Source organism: Hydractinia symbiolongicarpus, chromosome 10 (assembly GCF_029227915.1).
Source record: "Hydractinia symbiolongicarpus strain clone_291-10 chromosome 10, HSymV2.1, whole genome shotgun sequence".
NCBI classification, from domain to species: Eukaryota; Metazoa; Cnidaria; class Hydrozoa; order Anthoathecata; family Hydractiniidae; genus Hydractinia; species Hydractinia symbiolongicarpus.
In genome coordinates, this window is record NC_079884.1 from 7,212,255 (window position 1) to 7,226,944 (window position 14,690).

Genomic DNA, 14,690 nt, shown 5'->3' on the forward strand with positions numbered 1-14,690 from the left:
CCGCTCATACAAGTGAATTTTTAAAAAGCCCCTTAACAAAAAAATTTACAAAAAGTGAGGAATAGAATTGAAGAGGTGATTAAATATCGGAATTAAATATGTCAATTTTTACATGCTGCATTCCTGTTACAGTGCTCTATATGCTTGAAAACATTATCATTTTTTATGCTGAGGTCAGGGCGACAAATTTTATGAAATATGAATAGAATCACAGAGGATAGACAGTTGTTTCGAAAAATGGTATGATTTTCTATTTTACAAAATACCTTTGAAGAGACATTCCCTATTAAAACATTCTGACCACGATAAAAACAACAAATATGGCTAACAGGTTGGAACGCGCGCGAAATTTATAAAAACAAACTAAAACATACGTCCACTCATGTATTTAAAGGTGAAATATCTACAACAATAAGGAATATATTAATTTAGAATAGTTATGTACAAAAACAACAAAAATAAACTCCATAAAAAAATTAACCCTGCCTTTTCCCAACAACCTAAAGCAATACATGTTTTTATAAGCATATTTCTGAAAAGCATATTCAGGCTCAGATAGGGGAATTTCTTAACCATAAGTCCTTGTTGATCTTTAGTTTTGTGGGTGTTTTTTTAAAAAAAACTAAAATCAGGATCATCTTATCTTATCCACATAACTTAAAAGGCATCGTTTAAGTTTTTAATTTGTTTCTCTAATAAGCATAGAGTAGGCATACTAAAATCCTTCTCGCATAATATCCCAGCCTGATTTCCAAATTCCTCTTGCTAATAAAAAACGTACTGATTTACACAGTGGTTAACTAGACCGGTAGAGAAAAAACCTGCCGAACGTTTCGGGTAACAATAACTTAAGGGGGCTACAAAACGGTCTGTTGATTTTTGACTTTAGTGACTTACACGAAAGTTGAGCTTATGGCGCGGGAAAAGTTTAAGATCAGTAAGGACAAAACGACATCTTAAACTAACTTAAATATCACAGTAGAAACCAAAAACAACAAAAAATTCCTTCATTTAATTGAGATCCATAACTTGAGATTTCATAAAAGGACTTACTATTCGTTTAAATAAAGCTTTTTGATAAAAGCTTTGAACTTTTTATATTCTTCCAAACTTTGCTTTGATCAGAGAGAACTCACAATAACTTTAAATTCTTATATTCTTAACAAATGCAGTCCCTCATGCTGTCTATATTTCCTAATGAAAAAAAAATTACTTTTACCTTTACGTGATAAATTTTGCAAAACAGAAATAGAGAAAGTATCAAATTTATCGCAAAAAACCATTAGCCTATCGTCTCATAAAACATTTTTACCTGGATATTTTAGAGCGGTCTGTTTATTACACGATGTTATTCGGAATATGCGTAATGTTTAACATCAATGACCACCACTTCGTAGCCCCTTTAACTTTCCTTAGCAATAAATAACGTATTGTTTTTTGAACACTCAAAACTTTTTAAAAAAACTTCAAAATCATGTTCTGTTGGCGTTACATTTTTTAACTTTCTTCTTCGTCTTCGGACTGAATAACTTCAACAGCGCCATCGCCCTTCATAAAAAAAAATTAAGATTTATAGCAACACAAGCCGAAAAAACTGTCAACTGCGCACGGGAAAAATACTGCAACAATTTCTCAGTTATACTTGACACCTCAACAAAGGACTTGGTGTTACCGTGTGAAGTAGAATTAACTCATAATAAAGATTATCAAAGACTTAACACAACAAAGACTGCAATAAAACACGAATAACGACACAAGAATTACTTTCTTTATTTTCCACTGCTGCAAAAACGATAAAGCATTGGAGTATTAGTTTTTTCGTGCCGGTCTGCTGGCAATTTTATTGTTGCTACGAGGCTTAAAACGGGTGAGATTAGATGTGTGTCTAAGAAAGTTTAACTGTCATGATTCGAAATAAAACGTCATTAAAGCGTAAAAAAGACCAACGTTATAAGAGCGATTGACTGTAGGTTATTTAAAACCGTCATGTGATTGACTTAAAAGGATATTCAAAAGACAAAACACATCTCTGTTTGTTCTGTAAAAATGTTTACTGCTTAAAATAATACTAACCTGGTTTTCGGCTTCTGCACGCTGATTATAAATCTAGAGAAAACAAAGGAAATGTTTTTTGCCTACGTCAGTAGTTTAATATTACTTAACATTAACTTAATTGAACGTAACTTCACAGCTCTCTGTAATCCGCTAAAAAAATTAAGAGGTGGCAAATAGTTAAATAGGTTAATTCTATACTAGATTCACGCAATTTGAACTGCAGCTGCTACTCCTATAGCAACAAATTGCCAGTCTTTCTTATTACAGCTACCACTGTTAGGGGCTATAAAAAACATAGTGTAAAATAAAAATGAACCTCTTCGGCTTCTTGTCTTTCCTCGTCCTCATAAATATCTTGATCCAAACGTTCCAGTCTCGGTAATATGACCAGTACTTCGACTCGATAGCCTTCTTCATAACAAACAGGATTTTCTACGCACAAATAACGATTAAAAAACAAGACAGCGCAGTGGGGTTGTTTCAAACTTTTTACATATTGTAGGACTGTCTAGTGGACTCTCAGAAAGTAAATTATCAGCTAAAATAATAATCACTAAAAATGAGACATGGTTATCAGAGCGTATTTTATAATCAAAACACATCAAAAACACAGTCAAGGTGTATACCGCGTAATATCAAAGCACGGAGTCTTGGTAAGCATTTTAACTTGTGCAGCTCGGTAAATTCTGTAATGTTGTTTTTCCTGAAATTAAAAAGGGAAAATATGTCTAGATCGTGCAACAATGCGCAAAGATTAAACTCAAAACTCGCAAGTATGAAAAGGGTAAAACAATTTTTTTAAAAAGTCCACTTAAAATTCAATAACAAAACATCATTTTTTACCTTCGTTCTTTAAAAAACAGCGCTAATATAAATGTCTGCCTCATTTATGGCATGCTTAAAAATTCTTGATTCAGTCAGTCTCTTTTTATTCTAGATAACATCAACTTTTTACTTGCTTAAAATTGTAAACCGTGTTCAGAAGAAAGTACATTTAGACACAAGCATCCATATTTTATACATAATACACCAAAAAAATAACGACGCTTTTTTAGGTTTTGCTGGAAGCTTTTTTTAAGAAAATAAACAGGAACATTTGTATGAAGTTTCGCTTCCCCTCTAAAACTTTTTATCGCACGACAGTTCATTGCAAGACTATATGCTATGCTACCATAACAACAGAGTGCAGCAGAGAACCTCGTGTCATTCACGTGAGTAAAAAATGAATACAGTAACAAAAATAAACGACTACTCTACAACATGGAATTTATCAAAAGCATTAAAACCTTTCCATATCAATAACACTTTCCGTGTAGTAACAAATTACTGAACGAAACCGAAATCGTACCAGTCATGCCATCGAAGTTTGACATTCTCAACACAGATATTACTTTCACTCGGAGGTTTGGTCAAATATGGAAACATGTTTCGACTCTCTATTATAAAAGATTCTAAAATCTTTCAGATAGCGACGGTAGTCATACGTGGTATTGCAGAAGAATATGATAAGAATTGTTAAACACTTTTCACAGAATTGAAACACATTACATTTTTATGTAAACGCACAAAAGTAAGGATAGAGTATGGATAAACTATTAAAATTTAGCTTTTAACACTGACCTTAAATTGAGATATTGCAGTTGTTTCATATTTTCGGAAAATCCATCCAACTTGCTAATGTTATTTTGTCTCAGGTGCAAAATGGTCAAATGTTCCAACCTCGCCAAGTCCTCAATCTGCGTGATTGCATTTTGTCCGAGATAAATCTTTTTCAAGCTTTGAAGACTGATACCAGCCGTGGTAGTTAGCTTGTTAGATCGTAGTTCGAGTGTGGTTAACCGAGACAATTCAGGTGGATCTAACCCCTTTACTTCTGCGATTTCGTTTCCTATGAATGAGAATATTATTATATTTCTTTTTAAAGATGTCCAAAAAAAATTTTTTTTCCTTAACAACATTCAGCCCTTTCTTGTATCTTTTTTTTGGCACTCTGTGGTCTTCTTATTCGTCGTAACACATGATATAAATATAGTATTCTTAATTGAACACTTTTATATTTCAGCCTTTACTTTTTATAAGTAAAATAAACTGCGCAAAAGAGCAGTAGAAGATGCGAAAAATCAAAATTTACAAACGGGCGTGAGAAAAGGACAGACAAAAGTTAAATGAAAGTAACACATTCCTGAAATTTGAGTAAAGAGACATTTTACAGATTACATTTTTTTTTGGAAACATTTATTTTATGAGGTGTTTTATTATTTTCAAATGCAGAAGTTTTATTAGTATGCTTTTAATTTTTTAACTTATTTGAGCTTCAGGAAGTCCTGTTTTTGTGGCGTTATCGTTACAGTCAAACGCTTCTTAAATTTCTCTTACGAGCCTCACTTCCAAACAAAGACCAAACAGCTATATTAAACTAACTGTTTTATCAGGATGTTTATTCACAGTACCATTTTGAAGTTTTCACACTTCATCGATTTTGTGGTAAGGGTATGAAATATTTTATTCAATTGCCAGAACAAAGGAAATAAACGTGGAAAGTCTAATTTTGTTTAGTCTATTAACAAAGCATGTCACATGTTACGTCCTAAATAAACTTAACATACCGTTGAGATTCAATACTTCAAGCAGTGGATGAATGATTCCCTCCATGTCTGATATTTTATTATCACTAAAATTAGCATGTTGAAGGTATGGCAGCTAAAAATACACACAAAAATTAATAGGTATAAAATCAAATAACGTAACAAACGATTTGCATTAACAACGAAAACTGCTTGCAAAATGACAAGTGTAACCCGCAAGAAACTAATGGTGTTACGCTACGAGAAATGATTATCTACTTTGAGTAAACAAACATTTAATTGCAGAAATGAATTTCGCGGATCTTGAAAATATTTATTTTTGCAGCTTTGTAAAAATTTCTTTGTCGAAGCTTTTAATTTCCTAAAACCACATTTTTTGCAGCAAAGTTTTTTCAATTCTTTCTACTCGATCTCCTATAGGACTAGATTAGAAAATGAAGCATTTTGGAATTACACATCTGCGAAAAGGTTTTTCAAAAAATTTCTTCCGCAAGCAAATTGTTCCATTAGGCGATCAGAAGAAAAAAACAGGCAAAAATATCCCAAGAACCCTATTTCGAACTTAGAAGCTCACCTCATCCATTTTTGCTGACTTCAACTGATTTTTGTCGGCTTTTAACGTTAACATTTCTTTTAAACAATTCAAAGGAGAGATATCTTTGATGTTGTTTCCACTTATGTCCTAAAGATTTTAAATTTAAAAAAAATAAAAAAAATCCATCCATAATTTCGAAAATAGTATAGTTTTTATAACTGGTCAACCTGTAGTCAACCACAACATATATTATCTAATGGGCTGTAAGTGACCTATTGACCACACCTAGCCCTCAACCCCTCGTTTAAAGTACTTTTTCTATTGCACATTTTCTAAATTGCAAAATAATTATACATGTATAATAAAAGTACCATGACGTCCCGCCACGCAAGGCTATCGTGACAACTTTTCTTAATTAGTCACTATAGATATAGATTTACAAACTTACTAGATGATCCTGTCACTAAGCATCACTGTGAGTTATTGAAAAAAAATTAAAAAAAGAAGTCAAGTTTTATTAGGATCAATTAATATAACTAAGTACTTACTTACCACATATCGTAAGTGAACAAAATGTGTCAAGATTGAGATGTCAGTTATTTCTCTAAAAAATAAAATTTCTTTAGGTGATCAATGTCTCCCTTAAGAAAACAAGCACATCCAACATTTTGAAAAACTACAAAAAGTAACAAGGTTGGTGACTTAATAACAGATCAAAATCACTGGTGAAGCATGTTTATGTAACAACATCAATGTCGCTTTTGCACATCTTAATAAGGCAACATTTAAAATTGATATATATATATATTTTCGTATCCATTCTTTAACCATAACAACTTGCAAAGGCGATATTTTTACAGTATGGGACAAGGGGAGAGCTATTATTTTAGGGGTTACTCTAAGCTTATTTAGAATTAAATAACTAAATTATTTAGAAAAAATTAAGAGAAATAAAATCTAAGAAAATTACCTAGTAAAAAATATAATCTGAATGGAAGTCACATGATTAATTTTAGCAATTTGAGCAATTTTATTAGGACTTTATCCCAAGGAAATGTCACACATATAGAAAACTTTCAACTTAAAAACTTATAAAGTAATAAGAACTTGATTATAATTCGCAAAATGATTTACACTCACAAATTGATATAGGAGTCAAGCCCAATATCTCACTGTTAATATTGCCCTTAAAGAGCAGTGATGCAGTAAAATGTGTTGAAAACAATTGGAACAAATTCACTAAAAACTAACAAAAATGTGAAATTCACCTTTCATGAATATCTAACCGAACATAAGCATGAGAAAGCCCATTTCCTACTTTGCACAACAGAGACAAACTTTCTCGTATTGTTTCCTGCGTTAAGGGATTATCTTCGAATTCCTAGAAAGTAAAAGTATAATATATAGCCAATATGCAAATAAAAGATTGCTTAATCGTACAAGGAGGAATCTAAATACAGAAATATATAGGCTTAAAAACTAAAAAACTAAAAAATTTAATGGGTCATTGGAAAACAATGAAGATGCTTAGGACGAGCAAACGAGTAAATTTTTGGCAAAAATTTCTACGGTAATCAATACACCTTTATAATATCTATGCATTGATAAAGTTTGGATGCACATCCCTTAACAGGTCTAAAATTACTGATGACACAAAGTGACAAAATTTTCTATTATTTAAATATGACATCATAATTTATGCAGCATAATTTGATCTGAAATTCTTTAAATGTGGATATCTTGTCTTTTAAAAAATTTAAAAAGATTTGTTAACCAACTTTTTATGCTCTATAAGTCCAACATCATTTTATGCCTCAGGTTCCCTAGCAAACCTAGCATAGGCCTTTTGTTGCACTAGATTTCTTTCTCCCCCTTTGTATCGTGTGCGCATCTTCGTTGTTTTCATTGTAAAATCAAAACATTACGCTACACAACAAATCGTGTACGGCTCATAACTTGTCTTTAAGGAGATATCCGACGTTAAAATTAGGGTACTAACTTTTAATTATCTGCCATTGAGCAAGCATTATAACAAAGGCTGAATGCTTTGCTCTGTATTGCAACTGTAAACCTATCATTGTGAAACTACCAAGTTAAGAAATTGCATGATATTTTTATTTTACAAGAACTAACCAAAATCGCCATCAGTTACTAGTATCACTTTAGTATTGTGACAACTCAAATAAACATGTAGAATACTTAATGTCTGCATACCTCTTCCTCTTCCTTCTCATCTTGGTCATTGTCTGAGAGAACAGGTTCATCAACCCCTTCTTCATCATCAAAATCAGAAAATTCAGACATTTTTCATAGCATTTCTAAATTTAACATTTTTAATAAAATTTTATAAGAAACATTAAAATCATTATTATAAGGTGGTCATGTGATACATTTTAACTCAATCACAGTTCAGTGTACAAAAGAAACAGGTATTTTCATTGGTCAATTCTTTAGAGCAAAATCTGGACTTTTACAGAAAACTTTGTATAACTAATAGCTATGCCATGGTTTAACCTAGTACTTGAACATAAAACCAATTTTTGAAAGACTGGCCACAAAAGGTGTCTGTTTTCTTTTAATGGTTAGCACAGAATGAAATCCAGAATCAAAAAATTATTTCACATATAAATAATTAATCCACAAATACCCATAAAAATTCTATCATCTATAAAATTTAGACAAAACCTATATACTAAGTAAGAACATTAAGGCAAATATGTTTTAACAGACATGTTGATGTCTAGCATGGTTGATAAAAAATGTTATCAAAAGATAAGCAAAAAACAATTTTCTTCTGAAGTCATAGACTGACAAAGCTTTTGTCAAACAAATCTGATCATTTGTTTGCAACAACCAACTAAAAGCATTAGATATCGATATTAAAGTTAGAAGGCTACTTCTTAAAAAGTGTTTGCATTTTATTCTAAATCAACAAACATGGTTTCTAGCAACTGCAAGATTTTTTTTACAATTTTACATATATATTTTACCATATTTTATTACATTAATTTTTATTACATATTTCTTAATGATTAATAAAAAAATTCCCGAGCTGGCCTTAATTACTCTAGGTTTTTAAAATATGACATAATAGCCAGGTTTTACATATATACACTACAAGCAATATGTAGGGAGATATGAAATTCGACTCTATACATAGCCTAAATATGATTTTTGTATGTAACAAAAAATTATCTGATTTAAAAACAACTGAAGTAGAAAAAATAAAATTAGGAGCAATAAGAATTGCATGAAAACCATTAAAACCAAACAGAATCCAAAAAAGCAACAAACGCTATGTTCATAATGTTTACAGTTGGTTTTTAGCAATTGTTATGAACTACAAATATAATATTTGAAACACAGACATACTCTGTAAAATCTTAAAACTGTTGAAATTCTTTTTTTCAAACTATAAGTAGAAATACAACCGATAGCACAAATAAATAACGTAACGGTGACAATATGATGAATAAATAAAATTGTTTAATAAACTTTTGCATATATGTATAAATTTGTAATTAAAATATAATTACATTTTTGCATTAAATAATTTACAGTAAACTGTACAAATGATTACAAGTTGTGTGGACATAAAACAAATATCTATATAATGTACAAAAACAATAAAAATTTTACAAGGTTTGCACACAGCACATGCGTTATATACCTCTTTGGCTAGTGACAGAATATGAAAATATTTGTCTCGGTGGAAATTAATATAAGGTCGAAAACATCTGCAAAAAATGCTTATTATGTGAACATTTTCTGCAAAGTGGAAAAGGTTCTGAATAGCACAGGAGTATCATGCGGCATAAATCATGTAATTATGGGCACTTTGATTAGTTTTAGATTTTAATCAGTTTGATTTTTATAATGTTAAAAAACGGTGTAAAATGGGCAAAAAGATATTAACTATGGTGAAAAATTCAAGGAAGTAGGGTTTAGTGATAACAAAACATAATTTTCTCTCCAGGGAAACATACCAGTTTTACAAAAGAAAAATCATTTTTGTGTTAGTTTGTTATGTTATGTTATGTTATGTTCATTTGTTAAAGTGTTATATATGTTATGTTTTTATGTGACTGAAGAAAAAGTAGTAACAATATCTTATTTTGTATCTTTAGATTATATATATGAAGCAAATTGGTCGAATACTAGAAGTACTTAGTTTCACTATAACCCTGCAAATTTATAATAATAATTTGCCACTATAGATTTTCTTTATCATCAGCTCTTTTTCTTTAGCAAAAATTGAACTTCTGGCACAATACTGCCTAATTTAATTAAAAATTAAATTAAAGAATTAGGCTGAGGAGAACAGAGCTAAACAAACCTATTGAGACCTAAACAGTGTGCTACTACTTTCACAAAATACCCTTGCTTATGAATAATTTTGTTTTGAATGCAATCTATGTGCTTGTTTATACATGACAAGCTAAGAATGCATGAGAACTACTGTCAAATAACTGTACATATATATCTGATATTTGATGTTTTATATTGAAGATGTATGATAAAACACATTATTTACATTTATCATAAAACTTTCTTCACTAACAGCTGAACTATGAATTCTGCCAGCAGAAACTGACAAGACTTTTTCTCCAGAAAAATATTCATTCGGACAGCTTGAAACACAGTGGATGAATCTTGGTTATCTAAACCAAGTTTTCCCTTGTAACCATCCCTGCTGCTACATGGCATCATCACAGCAAACAAGACTGTGTCCATGGTTTTCTCCAACACTACAACTCACTTGTCTTGCATGATGAACATTTGTGTAAAGTTGAGGAGTTAAAATATTATTCTTTACATCCTCCCCTAGACCCAAGGCATTATCATGACTTTGTCCGCAGGTTTATAGGCTTCCCTCTTCAGTCCTCACTGCACAGTGAGAAAATCCGGTACTTGCATTTACAATTTTGACATCATCTAGAGATGAAACCTTTGTTGGTTTAGTTCAGTACATGTTGTCACCATGGCCTAACACACCATGATGATTAGAACCCGAAGAATATACAGATTCATCTTTAGTCCACCCAACAGTGTAATTGTGTCCACAACTAACTCCAACAATATTTTTTAATTCAGAAATCTCAATAGGTTGTAATACATGACCCGTGACAACACCACATGCCTTCTGATGATCCCATACAAAAACTTGGTCAGCTTTGGTAGAAACAGCATCATTCTAAAGCCCACATGAAATCTAAAAGGGATCAATATAAAAAATAGACAACTTAGCATAGTGCTATTACAAAAAATATTACATTAGAAACTTTTTATCAATAAAAGCAAATACAACATTAAAGTATGATATGGGTCAGTGACAGATAAGGGTACAAGATTCATTAAAAAGTTGAAAATTGGATATGTGTAAATACATTAATTAGCCCTCAAAATTAAGATGAGAATTCTCTACCTAAGGGATCCATAAGGCTTTAGATAAATTCAATAATATATACATTAAGGTTGCACACATCTTATTTGCTGTTTATCATTTCCCAGTCTCCAAAAATTATTTTGAAGGCTGCCATCGCACGCTACAAAATGGATTTCATAGATTGGTTTTGAAAACTCAATATTTATTTTTCACGCATGCGATTAATCACACACCTGAAATAACTTAGGTGTGCGAGTGCGATCGCACGCTTCTCCTGAAAAAGACTGTGGTGTGGATAAAGAATTCAATAATTATTAGTTTCACACTGTTTTGAAAATGCTGCATTCATAATGGCGAATTTGCTTAGGTATGCAAGTTATGATTTATGCAAAAAAAAATATTCCAAAACACGTGTGGGAGAAAAACACTGTCATGTTTTCAGCTTTCGAACAAAAATTTGCAATTTTGTAACATTGCTTTACGAAATATATTAGATTTTTAATGTTAATGTTTTCGAAAAAAGATCAGAGAAGAAAATATAATAATAATTATTAAGAACCACATTGTGTTCTTTGAAGCCCATAGAAGTTTACTGAAATTAATGATCACACTTACTCTTGGAACATAAAAAATGTAGGGGAGAATATATACAACTTATTATTATTTCTACTATCGAAAAGGCTTATCTCAATTTCTAGATATAAAAACAAGACACCAAGTCCTTAGAACAACGTACTGTAGAAACCTTACACCCTACACAACAGTGCAAGTAACAATCATTTCAAAATTTTAAAAGTTTTGCTTCGCACAATCTACCAAAGTCTGTGCAGAGAAATATTGTTAAATTTTTACTTTTGATCTATCAATATATAATAACAATAAATAAATAAAACTGAGCTTCTATGCAGTACTCCCAGTTTTATGTATTAACAATCTTTAGCTGTAGCTATATATAATAAATTCGAATGATCTAAATTCTTTATATACAATTAAAATATAATTGATTGTGAATCGAGGCAATAAAGCATGCCATAAAATCATTTATTTACAATAAAAGAGTTTATATTTGGCCAAAAAATATATTTAGCCTAAATCACCAATTTTCCCTTTTTTAAAAAAAATACAGGGCAATAGCAAATGCAGCGAAGAGAGACAGGTATCCTTTTTAATTAAAATTTGTGAGGCAATAAATGTAAAATACGCAAATCTATCTATATCTTGAAAAGTTTCTGTAATTGTTTGTATCATTTTTCAGTGAGTTGGGCACCCTCGTAATAGTTTTTGCGATATAAAAGGGGAAATTTCCTGATGAAGAAAAAATAGCTAGCTAGCTATGCATATTACAGCTAGCTATTTATAGCTAAAGTGAAAATAGTTTTGGCAAACTAGAGTTTTTTATTAGACGACCATTCCAAGGAAAAGGGGGCAAAAAATAAGAAATATGAGCTGTTGGCCACATTTTTGGCTCTAAAAAATCCTAGAATAAGAGCAACTATATCTACAGTCTCTTATTCAAATATTTATATATGGATGGCATTTTTACTAGGGTGGGATGGTACGCATGTATACTGCACTGAGAAGCAGTTGTTGCTAATGGTTGCCTTGAAGAAGCTCGTCTGGCAGCCAGCTATGAAAGAAAACAAATCAAAACACAAAACAAAACAATATCTTTCCCGGAAAACTCTAATAACAAGTGCCAGGTTGGAGGGCCTATTTTGCTCGGCGACTAACTTAAGAAATTCGAGTAGCTGACATATGGAGGTCATTCTTGTCTCGATGATTCATGAGACTACTTTAAGGATGAACAAGAAGCCCTGGGGGCTCTAAGAATTTCCGCTCGCTACCAAAATATTTGATGAAAACCAGCTAATTCGTTGTGTTATTGTGCTAAACATTTGAGGAGGTTTGGTGCATGAACCTCTGAAGATAAAGCACACAAGTGACATTATATCTTACAACAAACGCAAACAAAACGAAACGTGTCATAATAAACTCACATTTTAAAATAAATTGCTAACAAAAAATACAGCCTAACATTCATGGTAAGTCTTGCGATTGAAACGTTTATGGTCTTAAACGGCATTTAGTTGACAAAAAATCAAAATTTTGCTGTGACCATCATTTTCAGCATACTTTTTTTATTAACTGTGCAAATTTTTGTCGAAAATAAAGCAGTTTTAATTTTTGGATCAATTTTGGCCTAAAATGGCATTTAGGTGACAAAAATCAAAATTTCGATGTCACCATTATGTTCACCATACTTTTTTTGTTAACTTTGCCAATTTTTGTTGAAAATGAAGTAGTTTTAATTTTTGGACCAATTTTGTCCTAAAATGACATTTAAGGTGGCAAAAAATCAAAATTATTATGTCACCATTATGTTCAGCATACTTTTTTGTTAACTGTGCCAAATTTTGTTGAAAACAAATACTAATTTTGTCCTTAAACATCATTTAGATGAGTTCCCAGTAGTTGGGGAGCTTGGGTGCGAAGTTTACATCTGTGACGGAGAACATGTAATCCCAGGGTCGATTTTTTCTCAAAAAATGCTCCAAAAGAAAAAAACGACGGTTTTAAAGAATTTCCTACGCCTTCGGGCGCGGAAATTCAATAACATAACATGAATACTGAACAGACAAACCGAAATAATATCTTCAATAATACTTTAAGGATGTAGCTTTCGGTGCAGACAGTAAGTTTTGACTAAATATTTAATAGAATATAGCTACATAAAATGTGATTTAAATTAAATTTTAATTTAAGCGTGGAAATAAGTTATCCAAATAAATTTTTGAATTAAAAGGAAAATGCATTTTGTTTGAAGACAAAAAATCTTCCATTTCTCAAATAATGTTCGACGGGATACCGTTTATAGTTGTTGGAACAAAAAGCCTATGGTACTGATAGGAACGCTTCTCACAAGAAAGAAAGAAAAGAAAATAAGCTAGAGCGAAAATTATCCTTCGAGATATTGTTTCCTTTCCAGATTACAAGGTGAAATAATATTTTTCCATTCAAGATTACCCGTAAATGCTATAGGATAACACCGTCCTAATATTATTTTATTGTTTATTTAGATAGACAAGTTAACTGAATGGAAGAAAAACTGCGCCAAAAAGTTGAAAAATGAATGGGCAGCTAATAAATCCCAAGTGAAGACCAACAGAGAAATTTGGATAAAAATATTAGATTGCCACGCAGACCATTTGTAAGGGGAGGTATTGTCAATATAATATAATGTAACGTATAAATACACTAAGGACGCTGTTGCAATTATATTAAACTTGAAATCGTTTCAGCGCGGTGGTATCAGTCAACAAATCGATTCAAGAATAATAACGAAAATTCACGAACTCGATGGTCAAGGAATAAGGCAAGTAAAAGAGATATAAAGACACATAAAGATATATGTTCAAAACAAGTTGTTTTGTGATAAAATGGTTCCTTCACCAACAAACAGAACATTTTTTCCTACACGACGTGACATCACAAACCACATGTACATAAGCACAACAAAGTTACGTTTATCATAGATCGATCAAAATTTCTTATTGTAGAGGAGTTCATCGACAATGTGATAGATTGTAATACTGTAACTCCGCCTCAATCTCCACCTGTCATTAATTTGACCTCACCCCAGAAAACAGGAAAAACTGACGTTGTCCCGGGCCAGTTACTGAGTGAAAAAGAATTGTTGACTTTGCGTGAAATGGACAAAATTATCAACAACCATATGCTAACCGTGTGTTGTGGTATTTTTGGAAATGAAAGGATGGCGCAGTGTGACAAGTGCAAAAAATGGTTTCACGGAATGTGTGAAAACATACCAAACAGCGTTTTTAAGAAGTCCAACCAACAAGAATTGGTATTGCAAAATGTGTAAAAGTGTTTGTTGTAAATTTATCTTATCTCATAAGAAAAAAAAACAAAAACGAACGAAAGTGTTTTATTCCATTCCGCGTGGGTATTCAAGCCGTACGGGCATAGTTTGTTTAGATATTCGGAACAACTCGCGAAAACTCGTCCAAAATATTGTTTTTTATGAACCTCCGACCCGGCACTTGTTATTAGAGTTTTCCATCTTTCCCACGCGACGAAGTAAACAATTTCGCTGGTTACCTGGGGCCTT

At 31.7% G+C, this 14,690-nt stretch overlaps 1 protein-coding gene across 1 annotated transcript; it reads right to left on the minus strand.

Annotated features, from left to right (window-relative positions):
• Positions 1 to 371: 371 nt before the first annotated feature.
• LOC130612451 (leucine-rich repeat-containing protein 23-like) lies at positions 372 to 7,498 on the minus strand. Its single transcript, XM_057433770.1, has 10 exons — positions 7,390 to 7,498; positions 6,444 to 6,556; positions 5,728 to 5,779; positions 5,215 to 5,322; positions 4,662 to 4,755; positions 3,676 to 3,943; positions 2,682 to 2,758; positions 2,372 to 2,487; positions 2,074 to 2,106; positions 372 to 1,548 (listed from the first exon to the last, which is right to left on the minus strand). The coding sequence occupies exons 1-10, from the start codon at positions 7,477 to 7,479 to the stop codon at positions 1,498 to 1,500; spliced, it is 1,002 nt and encodes a 333-aa protein (XP_057289753.1). The 5' UTR covers positions 7,480 to 7,498; the 3' UTR covers positions 372 to 1,497.
• Between the last annotated feature and the right edge of the window lie 7,192 nt (positions 7,499 to 14,690).

Coding starts and splice junctions, on each gene's coding strand:
- LOC130612451 (XM_057433770.1), bottom strand. CDS start 7,479: ATGTCTGAATTTTCTGATTTTGATGATGAAGAAGGGGTTGATGAACCT. Junction 5,323..5,727: donor TTGTTCACTTACGATATGTG/GTAAGTAAGTAC, acceptor TAAAATCTTTAG/GACATAAGTGGAAACAACAT. Junction 4,756..5,214: donor AGTCAGCAAAAATGGATGAG/GTGAGCTTCTAA, acceptor GTGTATTTTTAG/CTGCCATACCTTCAACATGC.